Raw genomic sequence first — 19,213 nt, forward strand, 5'->3', positions numbered from 1 at the left:
TATCGGGTCTTTTTGGCCTGTGGGACTCCAGAGGCAGCTGATAAGTACCGGCAGTCCAAGCGGAATGTGGCTTGGAGTAAGAACAGGGTCCATTGGATTATCAAACCTCAGACTCAGGAGGAACAAAGTGGTTCGTCCTGGCCGTGGAATGCTGGGCCAGCTCTGTACCCTTAGTGGGATCCTGGAGGGTCCGTGGGAGATCGCCCAATCAATCTAAATGTGTTTTGTGGATTTGGAGAAGGCGTTGGACCGTGTCCCTTGGGGGCCCTGTGGGGAGTGCGCCAGAAGTATGGGGTACCAGGCCCTTTGATACGGGCTGTTAGGTCCCTGTATGACCGGTGTCAGAGCTTGATCCGCATTGCCAGCAGTAAGTCAGGCTCGTTTCCGCCGAGAGTTGGACTCTGCCAAGGCTGCCCTTTGTCACAGATTCTGTTCATAAATTTTATGGACAGAATTTCTAGGCACAGCCAAGGTGTTGAGAGGATCTGTTTAGGTGGCCTAAGGATCATGTCTCTGCTTTTTGCAGATGATGTGGTCCTGTTGGCTTCATCGGATTGTGATCTCCATCTTTCGCTGGAGCGGTTCGCAGCCGAGTGTGAAGCAGCTGGGATGAGAATCAGCTCCTCTAAATTTGACAACATGGTCTTGAATCAGAAAAGGGTAGAATGCCTTTTCCAGGTCAGGGTTAAGTGGAGGAGTTTAAGTATCTCAGGGTCTTATTCACAAGAGAATATTGATAGGCGGATTGGTGCTGTGTCTGCAGTGATGCAGGTGTTGCACTGGTCTGTCGTGTTGAACAGAGAGCTGGGCCAGAAAACAAAGGCCCGGGGGGGAGACAAAGCTCTTGATTTACCGATTGATCAACGTTCATGCCCTCACCTATGGTTCCGAGCTTTAGGGTGTGACCGAAAGAATGAGATTTCAGATACAAGAGGCCAAAAAGAGTTTTCTCAGCAGGGTGGCTGGGCTCTCCCGTAGAGGTATGGTGAGAAGCTTGGTCATACAGGATGGGCTCAGAGCAGGCACGCTGCTCCTCCATGTCAAGAGGAGCCAGTTGAGGTGGCTTAGGCATCTGGTCAGGATTCCTCCTAGATGCCTCCCTAGTGACCTGTTCCGGGCACATCCAACCGGGAAGAGACCCAAGGGAAGACCCAGGACACGCTGGAGAGACTATGTCTCTCGGCTGCCCAGGGAGTGCCTTGGGGTTACCCTGAAGGAGCTGGCCCAAGTGGCTGGGGAGAGGGAAGTCTGGGCCTCTCAGTTTAGGCTACTGCCTCCGTGACCTGACTCCACATAAGAGGCTGAAAATGGGTGTGTGGATGGATGGATGCTTCTTCTTCTTCTGACTGCACTGTTTACTGATTTCCGTATGAATAAGGCCCATTGATCATTGCTCTGATTGTTCCTAGCAATGTCCAGTAGCAAGTGGTGACAGTTTGAAAGACAACAGTAGATTCCCCCCCCCGACTGAGCTCTGTGTATGGATCGTGGCCAGACTATATATTTATATATAAAGAATGGCTTGCCAGGCTAACACAAGGCTGTAGTATCCTATGCAAACAGCATTAATATCATCTGACAAATACCCTTAATGGAGTTTAGTTGATTCCTTTCTCACCTTCCGCTGTATCCTCCAGGGCCACCGGGGTAGCCAGGCCTGCCATACATGCCCTGCTGCATGTACGATTGGTTGGAACCACCTTTGTTTGGAAACTGCTGCTGTTGAGTGCTGAACTGAGGTGAGCTAAGCCCTGCTGCACTAGCAGACATCACTGACCCCATCTGGTTACCCCCAGGATTTATGTGGTTATTGCTGTTGGCCATGGGGTTACACAACACCTTCAAATCCAACATAACAGAAACATGAAGATTAGACCCATGGCATGAAGCAGACGTAAAGAGGGTGTTTTTAATGAATGGTCGTACCTGACTCTGTGATGTATTAGTCACACCCCACACGGTTGTAACTACAGAGAGTGATCCAGGGGGCTGGTTGTTGTTTTGTTGCCAGGGAACTGAGTCATAGGGAAAGGATCCGTCACTGCAAAGTAGACCAAAACACACACATGAGCCTTAAGGTTGGTTTATGCTTGACACGCCCACGAGGTTTGCATGGCTCCACGCGGCAAAATTGCGTCATTTTAACAACCACGCCCCTCCACCTGGCCTCCGCATGGACCAAACTTTCCGCACCGTGCACCTAGGAAATTTTCTAACCACGCGGACGGTCGAACACGGAAAAACATGGCGGACTGGCAAGAACTAGTATGGCAGAGGTTCGTAAATACAGACATTTGTATGATTCAGCTCTCAAAGATCACCGTGATCAACATGTTGTTAATAATTCTTGGAGAGAAATAGCTCGCACTGTCGGAAAAGACGAGGACACTGTTAAAAAAATCCTGGAATGCCATGTTGTAAACAACAGTAATTTTTACTTCTACTAAGGTGTAGTGTTGGATGCATGCCGTGGAGCTCCATGCTGCCCCCTACAGTTTGGGGTGAATACTGGCTCACCGCAAAGACAAGCCGCATGAACCATAAACACTGCAAGTTGTGAAGCGTGTTCCATCCGCGAGCCGCATCACCAAGCGGAAAGTAAATGCGTCAAGTATAAACCAAGCTTTAGATCCCATAAAGGTGCAAAAGATGACAAATTATCAGCCTGAAGACAAAAAACACTCCTTAACTCCATGCTGTAGTTCTTTTTTAAAACACAGAGCAGTTTTGTTTACCTGTTTTCCCGCTACGTTTTGTTTGCAAAAACAGGTAAACAAAACTGCTCTGTGTTTTAAAAAAGAACTACAGCATGGAATTAGAGATACGACACAGCAAGGACACACCTAAGATGTTCAAAGAAAAACACTCCTTAATGAGAAGGAGTTCCTTATCACACAATAAAAGGTCTTTGGATTTGAACAGGAAGACTGCAACTGGTGTTTTCAGCACTTTGACGCAAAATACAAATGTCTGGAATGTAAGATAAACAAGCGAAATCCTCGTAAGCAGAAACAAGTGGTCAGTGGAGGGGAAGGAGCTGCTGTTTTTGGAGAGCAGCATGTTTTCACTCAGCGGTTAGCTCTTGGAATGATGACACGTTCAATATTTCTTTATAAAAGGCACAGCATTCCCCACAAGCTCCTCGACCAAGGCAAGCAAGAACTTTTGGTTGATTCCAACACGTTTCTTTGAGAGGAAAATAAAAAAAGGCACGAGCACAAGATGTTCTCTGAAAACATGACTTCACATCTCTGCTGGCTTGTCCCTCCACCCCTAATCACTTTAGCTCATCTCTCACGGTTGTTCCAGTCTTTCTCAAAACAATGGAAACCCTTTACCAATTAGCTCCTGGCATGTTTGTGACACGAGCAAAAAGTTTCAGATAATATTGAAATAAATACCTCAATCTGTACTAATAAAAGTGAGTGTTGTTAGTTCAATTCATTGTTTTAGATTAAGCGTGTGACCAGACACATGTGACTGACCTGTGCGTGAGGCCGGGCTTCATGCTGTTCATGCTGGGCTGCATGGGGACCTTTCCCTGCGGTTCGTTCTGCCTGTTCTTCTGGTGACGCAGCAGGAGCAGACGACCCAGCTCCTCACACCACGACGACAGCAGAGCTGCCAGGGAAACACAAAGACACAAATACTGATTCCCCACTGTGGTGCATTTTCATGGTTTTTCATGTCTGCCTCAAAAACTGGAGCTAACATGGTGTGCTTGTTTCCAAAACCTCCAGATGGCAGCCTAATGCAACAGAAGCAGCTGATTAGATGCTTGTGTGTATTTCTAAAGAGTTGAATGTACCTGCAGAGTGAAATCAATCTGCAGAGCAGCGGACCTCCCAGTTTTTTCTGCCACCAAGAGGCAGAAATGCAACGTGAAAGTCTGACAGAGACAGAGCGACTGGGGTTTCAGATAAGATTGATGTAGGAAGTAAGACACATTGATATCTTCATGTCCTTCACTTCCTCTGCTCAGCAGCACCACTTCACTCTCAGCCACGTCTTCTATCTCCAAGGTGTAATCAGACTGAACTGCCACCTTCATGAAGATCAGAAGTTTTTCATCAGGTTGTCTTATCTAACACACCTGTGCTTTGTGGCCTATTTGGACACATTTCCTACAGATCGCAGATATTTTGTCAAATATCTATTAAACAAAATATAAATGTCATCAAGTTCTAAGTTGTCTGAATGGAAATATATACATTTTTGATCTGTAGTCCAAGATCCAACAAATTTTAGGAAACAGTCTTCCTACATTTAGGAAAGACATACCATAGCGCGTCTACCATGAGTCAGCAGAAACGAACAAAAAATGAACGCATGTGAATGGCGCTAAAGCTATTTTCTAATCCTGTTTGATATGTTCAATGGATTTCACAAACAGAGTCTGTGAATTTTAAAGATACATTCTGATGCCATGAAAATGCTTATTTTTGAACGGTGTTAAAAGTTATTTTAGGTTTTGTGTGAAAAGACTTGTAGGACTACAAATGCATCTCACCATATTGACGTCATAGAACCAGACATGGAGAAGAAAAACGAGCTTTGAATTTTTCTTCAGGACAAAAGAAGGAGCATTAAACGTGGAGAAAACCTTCATAAATCTGGCATGTGGTAAGTAGCAGCTGCGCTGGGGGAGGAGATTCTGCGGTGATGTCACATGTGCGACGTCTGATTTGTTGTCATTTTAAAGGGACTTTATGGAGTTTTGAATTTTTATGCTCGCGATTGCCCCCTCAGGCCAAAAGCGTTACGGCAGCTTCAATAGTAGGCTCGTGCACGAAACGCGTATGCTGTACGTGCACACTCCTTAACGAAAATAACAGCTGAGACAGTCCCTTGTGTGTGTGTGTGTGGGGGGGGGGGGGGGGGGCAGAGGACAGAGGACAGGAGAACGCGCAGCTAATTAATTAAATCATTTGGTTCTGTACCTTTCTCTTCAGCACAGCCGACAAAGGTTTAAGATGGGTCAGTCTTCCTGCATGCTCAGATCATGCCCTTCCCTTGCTTGAAAAATTGTTCCAAAATGAAAGTTGAACCCACATCTTTTTTATCTGTGAATTCAATGCCGTTCGGCGAGTCTCAAATAAAAATGTGGGCATCTTACTGTAAAAAAAATATACCATTAATGTAAAAAAGAAACTCTAAATAAACTATGTTCGCACCCAGAATCGAACCCGGATCCTCTGCACAAAAATCCGACGTCTTACTAGGCAAGCTATAGCGCCAATGACATCTTATGTATCTGTGACATTTATATCCTTAATGATAGCTGAAATAACGTTCAAAGAACGGTTCGGAGGGCTATGCCTGAGGGTGAACGCGCATGAAGCAGCCTGCTCGACCCGAGCAACTCTCTTTTTCTGTGATTTTACAAAAAAACAGGCAATCAAGTAAAAATGCCAGGGCTCATTCTACAGGACCAGGGCATTGCAGGAGAATGTATGAAGAAGAAATTTATTATTTCTACACATGTTTTGGCTGTCAAACTTCCATAATGTCCCTTTTAACTACGAATTTCATTTAAATTGAAGCACATGTGTGGGATTCAGGCAAAGCAGATTAGAAAATAGCTTTCATAGCCTTGTTCGCTTACATCCATTTTCTCTTTGTTCTGGGGACCCGTGAGTCGATCGGAAGGGGAAGAGACATAGGCTCCCTATATTGTGCAAAAGTTTTAAACCACCCCTCCTTTTTAAAACACTGCTTCCAAAGACCGACTTTCATGTGAAAAGGTGTTCCTACACTTTTCTGCTTTGACCCAAAAAATCAGGTCACAGAAACTTGAACCAACATTGGTTAAAGTAATGGTGTGTATTTTCCCTAGCACGTACCTAAATCATTGCAAGCGAGTTTCTTGCTATTAACTCTTTTGAAATCATTCTGTTGTTGGTAATAACACACCATTTTATGTGTCAAGCTGTGCTAGCTTTGGTATTTTAAGATTAAATAAATAAAAATAAGATCAAATGATGTCTTTGTGACAGACTGCTGGTTACAAAGGGTCTAAAAATCCTGTTATTGTGGATTTGTTCATGTGTCGACACAACGCTGGCTCATTCCTTGTGTTTAGGATCCTTTTATACCTGAACGATTCATGAGACTCTTGTGATGAATTCTAGCACCAAACAGTCATTTGTCCCTCGTGTAAAAAGCACAACAAGATTTCATAAACACTATTCAGCATGAATGACAGCCCTCGTCAGGAGTGAACACTTGTCCAGAAGAAGAATGGGAGGAGAAAAGGGAAAGGCCTGAAGATTGAAGAAGAGGAAGAGTTCTCTCCTAGAGGGCAGAGGGAGCCAAGCCTCCTTGTTAAATGGGAATTATTCCACCCTGCCATTACAGAGCTCAGCTCCCCACTAAATCACCACCTCCACACAGAGGGATTGTCTCCACAACACGCAACCCACCACTTAGACCCAAAACTTCAAGTGATGGAGTCGTGGTGAGGATGAGCGATCATGGACAGAGAGCAAGAGGGTTTGTAGACACATCAGAGTCGCAACAACTTACCAAATCCTTCTGAAATCAATCATAAGTGTGTAAAGTAAAGCCTGAGTAGTGTGTCTTTGGAATAAGCTTAATAACCTGTTCACAATCTGCGTTAAAACCTCTGTCAACATCTTCAACTGCACTACTACTCTCTTTAATCTCTAAAACATACAACAGGTCAAGTTTCTGCCAGTCATTATTTTTTACTGTCTAAAAACTAGTTTAAATACCAGCCCAGTGTCATCTTCTTGAGGCCGGCTTCATTAGGAGCTTTGTTCCTGTCATTAGTGGAGAAGACGAGGCGCTGAAGCCAAAAGCTCAGACTGTCAGCCAACAAAAAAAAAAAAAAAAAAAAAAAAACCAAAAAAAAAAAAAAAAAAAAAACACGGGGACGAAAAGTCATGGTCTTTGCCTAATTACACCTCTTTCATCTTTTCATTTATTCCCATTTCATTTACACTAAAACCTCATGGTTAAATAAAATACTTTATAATAAAAGGTGCTAACAGCAAGCTGATGGAAACGAGCCCGAGGTCAACCACTCACGGGCCTTTTTAAAAACCTCAGTACTGCGTTTTCATCTACGGTCACACACAATTATCAAGTCTTGCTGTTTTTATTAACTCTGCATGTTTGATTTAATCATAAAGCAGCAACAAATAAGAAATAACTACATTAAGTTTATTAAAATTCTGAATGGGATAAAACAATAAAAACAACTAAACTGTGAAACTTTTTACCTGTAGGTGCTTGTGAGTCTGTTACATACTGGGTGTCTTGTCAAATATGAACCATGCAGACTGTCTTTTAAAGGCAGGCTTCTCCGTCTTTAAAAATTAATCTGCTAGCAAAACAGTTTGCGAGCATTAATCTCATCTTTCAAACATAAAAACTGAAAGCTGAGGTGTCTAAATGCCTTAATGACCTATAAGAACCATAAACAAAAACAAAGCATGTTAAAGATCCACATCAAATCAAGGTAATCCTTTAAATGCCTGACAAAAAATATTGTTCTGAGAGACAGGCTACAGCAGCACGTAAGCCCCTGCAGCTCATCTAAAGCCGCCGTACTGTATTTAGGTGCTGTCGGTGGATTCTCCGAGACAGCAACCTCCTTTTGACAACTGCTCTGTTCTTCTGTCCTGCTCTGCAGTGACATCAGGACATAAGCTGATATTCTCAGGAAGCTCTCCTGGATCTCTCCCCGGCCAGCTCTATTTCATAGAAGCAAGTGCTTTTAATTGAGTAATGCCCAGTAATGACATATGGGACATATGGGTCCTCCACACTCAAGCTGTATTTAATGTGGTGTGGCTGACTGATAGCAGGAGCTCTGGCACATTCTCACCTCAGCTCCACTGGGAGCAGCTGAGAGGGAGAAAGTAAAGCCCTGGAAACTGGCTGCCAGGCCCATTAACTAATGACGGAGTGTTTGTACAAGTTCTTTTTTTTTTTAAACAAGGACACACAAATGCTAATTACAATGAACTCTGATGGTGCTGAGTGTGTGCAAGCATCTGGGTGTTCTGCTATGGAGGAAATAATTTATCTGAGAAATCACTGCTTTAGAGGGATCCACTTATGCTAATAAACACCAAACTCCCTAACTCAATGCAATGTGAAGATGGTGATCTGCTACACACACACACACGCACACACACACACACAGAGAGAGAGAGAGAGAGAGAGAGAGAGGGGGGGGGGGGGGGAGGGAGAGGGAGAGGGGGGGAGAAGAGAGAGAGAGAGAGGGGGGGGGGGAGGGGGGGGGGGAGAAGAGAGAGAGAGAGAGAGGGAGAGAGGGGGGGAGAGAGAGAGAGAACAGGTTTTTTTCTTGCTACAAAGTGTGAATCTGTTCATCGGCCGCTGAATGAGACAACCCATTAAAGAAAGAACAACACATTAAGATAACCCCGTTTTAGTTTGAATTTATCTCATGAAACCAATCATTAGCCTTCCTGATTCTTATATTTTTATCACAAGAGGCAGAGTGGAACAATCGTGAATTTAAAAGCATTGTTGATATCAGAGTTACCACCTTATATTAGGAAATGATGAAGTTGTTGCCCTTTAACCTTTAAAATGATGGTATGTAGACTCTTCTGCAGTATTGCAACTGAGTACTCAGCCTCAAAGTCTAATTTCAGCTCAACATCTAAATGAGTTCTTGCTCTGGTCGATTCAGTGTGGTGGCTATCTTAGTGCACTCCAAAAGGGAATCAGTTATAAAAGTTTATGCCAATGCCTCCGTATGGGAAGCAAAGGACCTGGAAACACTCGCTTACAAATAACACCACCCCCTGCGATTTGTGCCCGAGCAAATCAGAGGTGAGCAGCGTATGTCACACACCGCGATGCTCAGTTTCTCATAAACAGTTTCTCTGTCCTCTGTTCTAAATGACTTGGACGTGTCTGTAAAACCACAACAAGAAAAAGCTCTAAAAGCCTTTCTTCTAAAGAAAGATGTTTGTGCTAAAAAAAGCTAAGCTTTGCGGGATACAGTCATTTACACCTTTTTTCTGATTGGTTAATTTTGAGCTGGCTAGTCCCTCCACTCATGGTGCTCCCTGCCTCTGTATCCAGACTCATCCTCTGTGTAGAATGGACAGAGGACGAGTCTGGCAGGCCAGTCTAAAAGGTTAACATGATTATTTTCTGAGTTTTATTTAAATCTTGCTAACAAACAGTCACACTGACGGGCAAAAACATTATCACCTATTTTTTTTTCTTTTACAAAAAAATGGTAAATGCTTTTTAACCCAAAAAATTTCAAAAAATGGAAACAAACCAAAGCATTTATGGAGCCAATTGCTGCTTTATTTTAATGATATTAACACAAGGAGTCAGAAGGTTTCTGAATTACTCCAAAAAGTCTTATCAGAGCACTCGGGAGGGATGTTGCTTTTCTGAGTATTTTACCTTTTGGACAACAATAAACTATAAATGCAGCTTAAAGTCCTGGCTCAGCATTTCCATGCCGCCGTGCTGATAAGACATCAGCGACATGTCACCAATATGCTTTTCTGTTGAACTGTTGAAATGAAAATGTTTCAGGGAAATAAAATGGGAGTGTTTTGCTCCTCTTCCCTTGATGCTGATGACAACCCACACATTTTAACTAGCAGGTACAGTTATCAAGCCAACGAAGTTGGTTTGCAAAAAAAAGAAAGGGCTACGTAATATTAATGTGTGAAAATTCAGGTGAAATGCACATTCCTGTTATTATTGAACATCCTCATGTCAAGCCTGATGGTCTCACTTTTCATGGCAGGCTGATTCAGACATGTAACATGGTTTTTGCTCATTACAGCACAAAGAAAGAAGCTATCACATGAAAAGTTACAATTTCTGAGTGTGAACACTGCAGCACCAGACAAAGAAGCCTTCTGAGACAATGTGTGGGATGATAAAGAAGCAATTCATGAGAGATATTACAAAGCAGAGGTCTGTACAACACTGGCAGGTAGGCCTGTGCTGTGTGGGCACACAATATTATGCATAGGGAGAATATGAAGAGGATGTAAAGATCCTTTGAAATAAAATAAATAAATATGTAAAGTCATGCGCTTTGCTGAAGTGTAATGGAAGCCATTTAAGCAGTCAATGGTATCCCCCTTTCTGCCCCCTCTCTGTAAAGCCAACTTCTTCTAAAAGAAGAGCGAGTCAAATGGGCTTTAGTCTGAACAGCTCGGAGGCAGAACAACTCAAACATGCCCTGCAGAGAGAGAGAGAACTCTGTCAGAAATCACACTCGACTATAACTCTGTATTTTTACAAATCAGAATCATCCAAATATGAAGCTCTCGCTTCAAACGTGCCATTTTGAGCTGACGTTTCATTTTCCACAGTGGTTTTGTTTATATGCACCAGGAAAATCAGTGCTCTTTTCACATCGCATTGATTTGACAGGATTCCATCCACAACGTCTGGCAAAATGCCAGATTGGAGGACAGACAGGGGGTGGGGGTGGGGGGGGTGGATGAAAGGATGCTAGACTGAGGACAGGTGAAGATGACGGGAGTGGGCAGATCCCCTCCTCCCCGGGACAATGTTGGGGGGGGTTTCACAAGCCAAAAAAGGATGCTGCAGCCCAGAAGGGAGGGTAGCTCTACCTGAGTCACTCTGACATCTCCTGCAGGTGCTGGTTTCTGTAGGGTTCAAATTGCACATTTTTAAATGGGGCAGAGGTAGAAGAAGAAGCATAAACACCAAACATAATGCAGTGTGATGGCTAGTTTTGATCAGAGGTGCAACATGTTAGAGCTCTGGTGGCATGTGAAGGAAGGTTTTGTCACATGTGGCCAACAAAAACAACAAATTCTGTTGAGTATTTGTTGTTTATGGTTATGTAGGACTATGTTGTGCTAATCCAAAACTCACTGCAATGAAAAAAGCAGAAAGAAAGTCTACTTTTATTGATGGTGTTGTCACAAAAGTGGTGTACATGCATACAAGATGTGAAAAAGTATTTGTCCTCTTACAGATGTTACAGATCGGTAAACAAATGTCAATATAAGACAAAGATAACAAGACAGATGATGATTTCACTTACTAGGGAACGAATCTATCCAAACCAACCTGGCTCGATGTAAAAAAGCAGCTGACTATATTTTATAAATGGCTGTACTGCTTGGCTAGCCTTGCAAACCATCCTATACATGTAAATATCGTCTGGCCACAAGCTATCGAAATAACCTAGTTATTACGTAGTCTGCATTTGTCTTTCAAACTGTCTTTGCATGCAATTGGACAGCACTAGGACCAATCAGAGGAATGAAAAACTTGATGTATAATGGAAATCAGTCAAAGGGGTAGTCCGCCAAGGACATAGCCTTGTAAACTAGACCAAACTCTTGTTGTAAAGTTTGGTCTAGGAACGCTCCATTAGAACTTCCACAGGCCCTAGCAGCATTCTGGCGGGCCAATCACAGGTTGGATTGGGGTTAAACCACCAAATAGTTCCTGAGCGCAATCACTGCATGTTTTATATTCTATTTTCTACAAAACAGCCACCCTTTGTTCTGATTACTGCTTTGCACACTATTGGCATTCTCTTGATGAGCTTCAAGACCTGAAATAGTTTTCCAACAGTCTTGAAGAACGACCTCTCATGCTGTTGGCGGCTTCCAACATGGAAGCCGTGTTGGTGATGATGACACAATCCCAGGCCCCATCAAGCCCATCCAACAAACAGAGCACTGTGGTTGGCCAGACACATGACAAGTGCCTCATGATTTTTATCTTGAGAGGCGCTATAGAAAAGATTGTTTTCTTTCAAATGATCTGCACTTGTATAGTACCTCTCTGAGTCAGAGGATTCTAAAGCACTTTACACCACAGTGAATCATTCATCCATTCACACACTGGTGGTGAGGTGCTACGTTGTAGCCACAGCTGCCCCGGGGCACCAGAGGTGAGGCTGCCAAGGCCAAGAGCAACCAGTTCCTTCCACCACAGCAGCAGGAAAGGAGGGTAGAATGTCATGCCCAGGGACACAACAACTGGCATGACTGCAGGAGCCTCGGATGCAACCCACCAATTACTGGGTAAACTCTTAAACCCTGCGCCACCAATGCCACACAGACACAAAACTGTTTAGGCCAGTGGTAGACCTACTGAGGCTACGATGGAGCGTGGCTAGACCAACATGCAGAACAGAAACTTTTTGCTACTGAAACAGTGGTCTAGATGAAGTCTCTCACATCACTACAGCTTATTGTTTTCAACACTTCTTTGAAGAATTGTTTTAATCCAGCCTGCTTCGGGTCACATTACCATCTGAAATGCCTTTAAGTCTGACCTTTGACCCAGCCACTCAAAAATCCTCCAAAAAGTTCAGGTTAGGGTTTGAGAGCAGAATTCATGGCTCCATTACTTACAACAAGTCACCCAGGTCCAGATACAGCAAAGCATTCCCAAACCATCACACTACCACCACCATGTATGACTTTTGGTACAAAGTTCTTTCTTTAAAAAGCAGTTTCAATTTTACACTGAATGTAATGGGACACAAATATTTACATATGTTCAACTTTTGTTTCATTGGTCTTTGGAATAATGAAGATCATTTTAGTCTCTTTTTAGTTATCAGAGGTGTTGGCCTTTGGATCATCCAATCAGGACTTGTGTTTTCGTGGAATCACAACCTCAGACTTTAGCTTAAACTGAGTGAGGCTTGCAGGTCTTTTGTTTTGTATTCATTTGGTCAAGAATTATTTATATATATATATATATATATTGTGCTAAAAGCCCATTTTACAAGACACACCATGCCAGCAAATCGGCGTATTACCGCAACGGTGTGTCTTATAAATGCGCCATGCTGGCATGGCATTGCACAAATTTTGTGGCATTCGTTCTGCCTTGCTTGGTGGTAATATTGCTGTAATTGTCTGTCCTAAAAACAGCAATTGTGCCTTGGCACAACATAGGGAGGTGTCATGATGACGTAGGGAGTTAATGCCGAGCCGGCCGGCAACTTAATTGAAAATGAAAGTAAACACGGTACGTAAGTTTTGCTTTTGTAAACACAATCAGCTAAAATGGCAAACTGGTGCGCTGCAGCACTCCTGAAGATTCTCTCCGTTAGAGCTGGAGCTCAGATAACCAGAGACTGCACAGGGACAGTGGGGGACAGACAGCTTTAGGAGTGGCGTGATAGCACATTTAACACATGTCTTAAGGCTGTAGTTGGCACTAAATGCACTGTGATTTATTATCGTGAGATTGTTCAGTAAAACAATGTTGATTTTACATTTCTTCATCAAGTTGACGCAGTGATAGCTTGCTCCTATTGTACTGTTGCGTGTCCCTTTTCTGCAGGTCTAGAAGCAGACTCTTGTTCATCATTGATTGTTTATTTTGGTTACAGCTGTTACCACGACAGCAGTTAGTGACCTCTGACCTATAAACATATCAGAAGCTCTGATTCAAAACTTTCGTGATAGTCTCTAAATCAGTAATATAAAAAACTGCTACAACAATCACAAAGATCCCACACAGGAACAAGCAAACACCAAAAAACCATGTAAACATGTGTATGACACAAGAACAGGAATAGGAGAAAAATCCTGGATTACCAAACAAAATGTCTTTTTCTTTATCAGTAAAACACGTCATGCTGGTTCTAAAGAGAACAGAATGTTGTCAATGAACTGATCTTATCAGCCACGGGGAGCTCCCCACCACTGGAGGGGAACTAGTAAATATCACATGCTCAGCTACTTGTCTCACAATAACTCCTTCATCTCAGTCTGTTCATAGAAATCTTTAAAAGAAAAAAAACACAGAAATAAGAAAGAAAGAAGAACTTCTTCTTAAAATCCCAGAAAACTCAGGATGCAGACATTCACAACCTGGAAGTGAATTTCTTATATAGAGTGGCCATGACACGCTGAAGAGATTTAAAAGTGATCGGAAGATAAGTGTTTCCAAAAACACGCCCTGCAGTCCTGAGGCTCAGAAAGCTCCTCCCTTGCTGTCATCGACTGTTGTCATCAGTTTGTGCTACTACAAATCCCTCCCTCAACTGTCAAGCAACCACTCAGTGATGGAGTGGCCACTTGTTTCTGGAGGAAGGGAGGGGAGGCATGGCAATGATTCACAGGAAAAGCAGAAACAAACGTAGGTCGTGCACCTGCACTACGCAGGCACGCACACACACACACACACACACACACACACACACACACACACACACACACACACACACACACACACACACACACACACAATTCAAAGTCAAACATCACCAGTGAGTCAGTCACATGGGAAGAACTACGGGTGCAGTCATGAGAGGTCAGAAGAGTGTGTTTGCATGCATGTGTATGTACGTATGAGTGTGTGCGTGCATGTAGGCTGAGAGGTTGAGGATGCAGATGGTTTCAGTGGTTTTTACCCTGCACAGGCTAACAGGAAGTGCTGCAGCTCTGAGACAACTAGCTGGGAGTCATATTTTGCTATTACATTCTCTGCATGGGTCAAATATAGATTGTGGTTCTGGCTGCTAATTAACCTGTCAGTTTAGAGGTTAGAATAAACACTGATTAAACAGCTTGCAGCTTGATTTTATAGTCTGGATGCCCTTTACTCATTCACAACTGTTATCCTTTATGAGACGCACATTTGCCATTAGGAAATGCTTTTAAACATCACAGAGGAACTCAAACAGAGAGCCTGCCTGCCTGATCTAACAGTACAGTCCCTCCTCCCCCTCTTTTCTCATAATGAGCAGACAAGCAGACAGCCCTGGCTCCAAGCAGAGGGTTGAACGTTTAAAAAAAGAATTCACAGAGGAAAAGTGGGTCATCGTCCCCTGACAGAAAGGAAACTCCCAGAAACACTTGCATGAACGTCCTTCTGTGCTGTCTGTCCTGTACATTTGTCCAACTAACGTTTCTGCCTGGCTGAGACTTAGAAAGCAAACAAACTCAATTACAATCCTAACAAAACAACACTAAAGGAAACCAAAATGCATGGAGATCAAACCACAACAACATGCCCTATGGGTTATAAATTGTAAGTCGCTTTGGATAAAAGCATCTGCCAAATAAATAAACATAAACATAAACAACTGTGTGACAGAACATGTAGGTCAACCTGTGGTCAGCTGTGTGTGTGTGTGTGTGTGTGTGTGTGTGTGTGTGTGTGTGTGTGTGTGTGTGTGTGTGTGTGTGTGTGTGTGTGTGTGTGTGTGTGTGTGTGTGTGTGTGTGTGTGTGTGTGTGTGTGTCAGCAGCCAGTGGTGTAAACCAAAGTGACAAAAACACACCACACAGGCCAGAGTTTCATGTAACCCGTGGCCTGGGTTACATCTGCATACTAGAACAAAATAATGACTAAGCTGCGTTGGAAAACCAGACTTCTGCATTTCAGCTGCTGAGGTGAAAACCAAAACAGTTCCACTTCATTTACCAAAAATTTCAAGCTGCATCACCGGCTGCATGTAAACACACTCAGATGTCAGACTGCTCTTTGGAGGCACACATGTGGGTAGCTGTCATGCCCAAACACACGTTCACACTCACCCAAAGCTGAGCAAAGCTGCACATTTCATCTAATCCCCTTCATAGTGCAGAGGAGAGGCTCAGTTGTCACAGATGCTGGTGCTCCCGCTGAGGCCAGTGGCAACTCTCAAAGCTTTTGCTGCTTCCAAGCCTCCTGCCAGCACCTTCTCACTCTTCACATCTCCCTTCACTTGCTCACATTCTTTCTTACTTCCTTCCTCTTCTTCTCCTTCTTCTTTCCTCCCTCGTTTCTCTCTCTCCACCCTTGCTTTCTGATCCGTATGTTTCCCCTGTCCAGTGTCTGCACAATGCACATCAATTATTCAGAGGCAGTCTCCCAGTTTCTCCAACTTATCCAATCAGAGCAGGGCTCTGCACTAATGGGCTCCTGCTGTACCTGCTACCGGCTCCAACACACTCTCGAGACAGCGGGAGGGATGGAAGGAGGGAGGGAGCGAAGCATTCGGAAGGAGCAGTGGAGACAGCCGAGGAGGCAGGAGGATGAGGAAAAGATAGACAGCAAGCCGACGCAGACAAACAGGAGAAGAGATCGAGAAGATATTTGAGTGCTTCTCACCTTTGTTGTAACTGACGGGCTCGCTCTATCTCTCCGTTTTCTAGCGAGTGAGCAGAGTAGCTCTCACATGTGCAACGCAACTGCTATTTGCCAAAGAAGGGCAAAGAAAAGCAAAAGGAAGACCCCGCGAGCTCAGTTTGCAAACTTGCATAAATGGGTGGAGCCTAGTATGCTATGCAGGCTGGCTGGAAGCCAAAGCACGAGAGAGGAAGTGGGAGAGGAAGAAAAATCCATCCATTCAAAGACAGAGAAGTAGCAAGTTCTCTGGCTTATCAGAAAGAAAAAAGGTCTCTGCCAGCAAGACAATATATCCTGACAGCCCCCCTCTTGTCTCCGTCTGAGGCTGCTTTGTAAACCTAAACAGTCAGATAAATCAGACATGAGTGGATCTGAGAGAAAGTGATCCATAGAAGAATCAGTTTATCATTAGAGCTAAACCTCTCTTCAACCCCCCCCCCCCCCCCCCCACACACACACACACACACACCAACCCACCACGACAGCACCACCCCACGTCATTTTGACAGTAGGAAAGTGGCCGCGTGACAGCACAGGGTATCTGCAGGTTTAAGGGAGCCAAATTTAAGACATTTTAAGACCTTTTTCAAGGCCACTTTGACCAAATTTAAGCTATTTTTAAAACTAAATTCAAGATTAAATATCCAGCTATTGCCTGGAACGGGTGCTAACCACGTCGCAAACGTGGGATTAGCCATCCAGTTACCATTAAACTTGCACTTCCCCATGGCGCAAGCTCCCACTAGCTTAATCAGCTAATGTGCTCATCTAAAAGTAGCCCCCTTTCACAACCAACTGAATGTGTACGGTTCCGCTTACGCCAACATCATACACAAAAAATGCTGAACACTAACTAGAAATTCACGAAAAATTTATAGAAATAATCTTGTTTATTGGGTCTTTGGTAATTTAAGACATTTGGAAACTGTATTTAAGGATTATTTGTCATTTTTAAGGATTTTTAAGGCCTTAAATTTGGAAAAGCCAATTTAAGACTTTTTAAGGACCCGCGGATACCCTGCAGCAGGGGGAAGTTTCCTATCATCATCCCAAATGCCCCATCCAGAATAAAAACACGTACAGGAGTCTTGTTGGACAGACATATAACTTTAACAGGGTGTGTCAAAAGCCCCTAGATGGGTGTGTGCATGGGGGGGTGAGTTCTGAGGTGTGGGTGCCAGATCAGTCAACCGAGAACAAAAAGAGGATTTAGATGATTTACTCATCTGGTTTTGTGCGAGAACAAAGTCCTCTGTGTTTGGATTACAAGTGAAGGCACAGTTAGGAGAGAGTCTGCCTGAGACTGTGTAAACCCAAAACAGTTAAGAGGCAAGTGACCGAGGACCCAACCAGCCAGGGGCGACGAACGCACCCCAAAAGGAACCTTCCCATGAGGCTTCACTTCAAAAACCAACGTTGTAATTTTGAAAGTAGATTCGGGGTTGCATTGAGGTTTCGTCATCTGAAGAACACAATGGGAGAGTGTCAGAGGAAGGGACCGGCTGCTAAAAATAAACCCTGTTTCTTCTTAATAATTCAGCACCCTGCTCTTACTCAGCAGTAATTGTCTGTGGGGGTGACTGGGTCAAAGGATGCTCCTAAGTTTCTACACACAGCTCAAAGTTGGGGAGAAAAACGGGGCTTGAAACTCGATCAAATGAAGATAAACTGAAGGAGATAGCCGTTTTCTAAAAGCAGCGGAGGGTGTGTGTATACGGGCACCACTTTGGCTTCTTCGTTTGATTCCACCGTGCTGATGAGGAGTTTTGGGAGAGTGTCCATCTAAGGACATGGGGTCAGTTGCAGCCACGCCCTGGAAGTTTTCTGTCATCGCTGACAGGGTGGATTGTTCTCCTGATGCGAGTGTGCTCTGGTGAATGACCGAGCGCTGACAGTTTGGTTTCTTCATGTGACTGATGTGTGTGTGTGTGTGTGTGTGTGTTCTTGCTATCCCCTCTAAACACTTTCTTCACCTGATGTCACAACACCTGCTGATCTTAGTGGTTTGGATGAGGGGTGTGAATAATCAGTCCGATGCAACACGCAGCTGCCCGTGTGGACTGAAACATTAAACACGAAGGAGAAACAGTTCTGTTTCCAACGAGGAGTCCACGCCGTGTTTGGTCATGTTTCAGAGGGCAACGGCGACATTTAATCTCATATAGGCTTAACAAAAACAGACACTTATAAACAGAAGTTTACATGAGAAGTGGACTGAGAGTCATAATGAAAAATTTAAGGTTCATTAAAGAGAGTTCTATCTTCTGAAAGAGGACTTTTACGAGCTGGATGACAGACTGGCAGATTCACCCAGGATAGAAACAGAAAAACCCTGGAGGGATTATGTGGATAATCTGATTTGTTGTCTGCTGAACTTCACAGCAGACCAACAGCTCAGTCTGTTAGGGTTGAGCATGTTTGTAGGGCAGCTGCACACCTAGAATATGGCAAACCTCTGATGAGTTGGAAATCTGCTGGCAGTAGGCAGCTGATTATCAGGGGTAAAGGAGAAAGACCAATAAAACAATTAACTAAAAAGGATATTTTTGTACAGGAGCACAGAAGATAATTTAGAGAACACTTACAAACTACTTACAGCGAAGCAATGCAAACGGGTCGGAGTTGTGTATCCTCAACGCTCCGTGAGTTAACAGTGCTAATGCCGCATTGCCTAACAGCAGATGAGTCTCTTCACCGGCTGATTCCAGATTAGAGCAACACAATAATCCCCTGGGCTTCACTGCAGGGTCACAATCTCCAGACAGCTCAGCAGCAGTAGCCTGCTGTTGCAGAAAATCTCTCCTCGTTATTCGACGGGTCCAACGGGACAGCAGTTGGTTTGTTTTGGGGTTTGCTTACCCGAGTGGGACTAGTGCTGCCATGGCTTTTAGGCCATGTAGCCGGGTTTTTGTAAAATCCCGCTCATCTAGGAAAATCTTGGGTCCACACTAGGGCTGGTCGATAATTCAATAGTTCAACATATCTATTGATAGACATGTGGTGTGATAGGCACAAAAAATGGGTCAATAAAACTTCAATAAAAAAAGTTTCCTTTTTCATTATAACCTATCAGGTAGCAGCACACTAGACTCACTATTTACTCCAAACCAATC

General features: G+C 43.8%; 1 protein-coding gene across 8 annotated transcripts in view; it reads right to left on the reverse strand.

Annotated features, from left to right (window-relative positions):
- zmiz1a (zinc finger, MIZ-type containing 1a) overlaps positions 1 to 19,213 on the reverse strand; it is a 153,951-nt gene that overhangs the window by 13,881 nt on the left and 120,857 nt on the right. For 5 of the 8 annotated variants that reach the window (XM_054737677.2, XM_054737674.2, XM_054737675.2 and 2 more), the window contains 4 exons: positions 10,614 to 10,649; positions 3,486 to 3,621; positions 1,927 to 2,041; positions 1,619 to 1,839 (listed from right to left, as the gene is read on the reverse strand). In XM_054737677.2, coding sequence (XP_054593652.1) covers positions 1,619 to 1,839; positions 1,927 to 2,041; positions 3,486 to 3,621; positions 10,614 to 10,649 — 508 coding nt within the window. Of the gene's footprint in view, positions 1 to 1,618; positions 1,840 to 1,926; positions 2,042 to 3,485; positions 3,622 to 10,613; positions 10,650 to 15,526; positions 16,040 to 16,082; positions 16,536 to 19,213 lie in introns of those variants that run through there. The other 3 variants (XM_015941711.3, XM_015941710.3, XM_054737676.2) reach the window with 3 other exon arrangements.

Source organism: Nothobranchius furzeri, chromosome 12, assembly GCF_043380555.1.
Source record: "Nothobranchius furzeri strain GRZ-AD chromosome 12, NfurGRZ-RIMD1, whole genome shotgun sequence".
In the NCBI taxonomy this organism is placed as follows: Eukaryota; Metazoa; Chordata; class Actinopteri; order Cyprinodontiformes; family Nothobranchiidae; genus Nothobranchius; species Nothobranchius furzeri.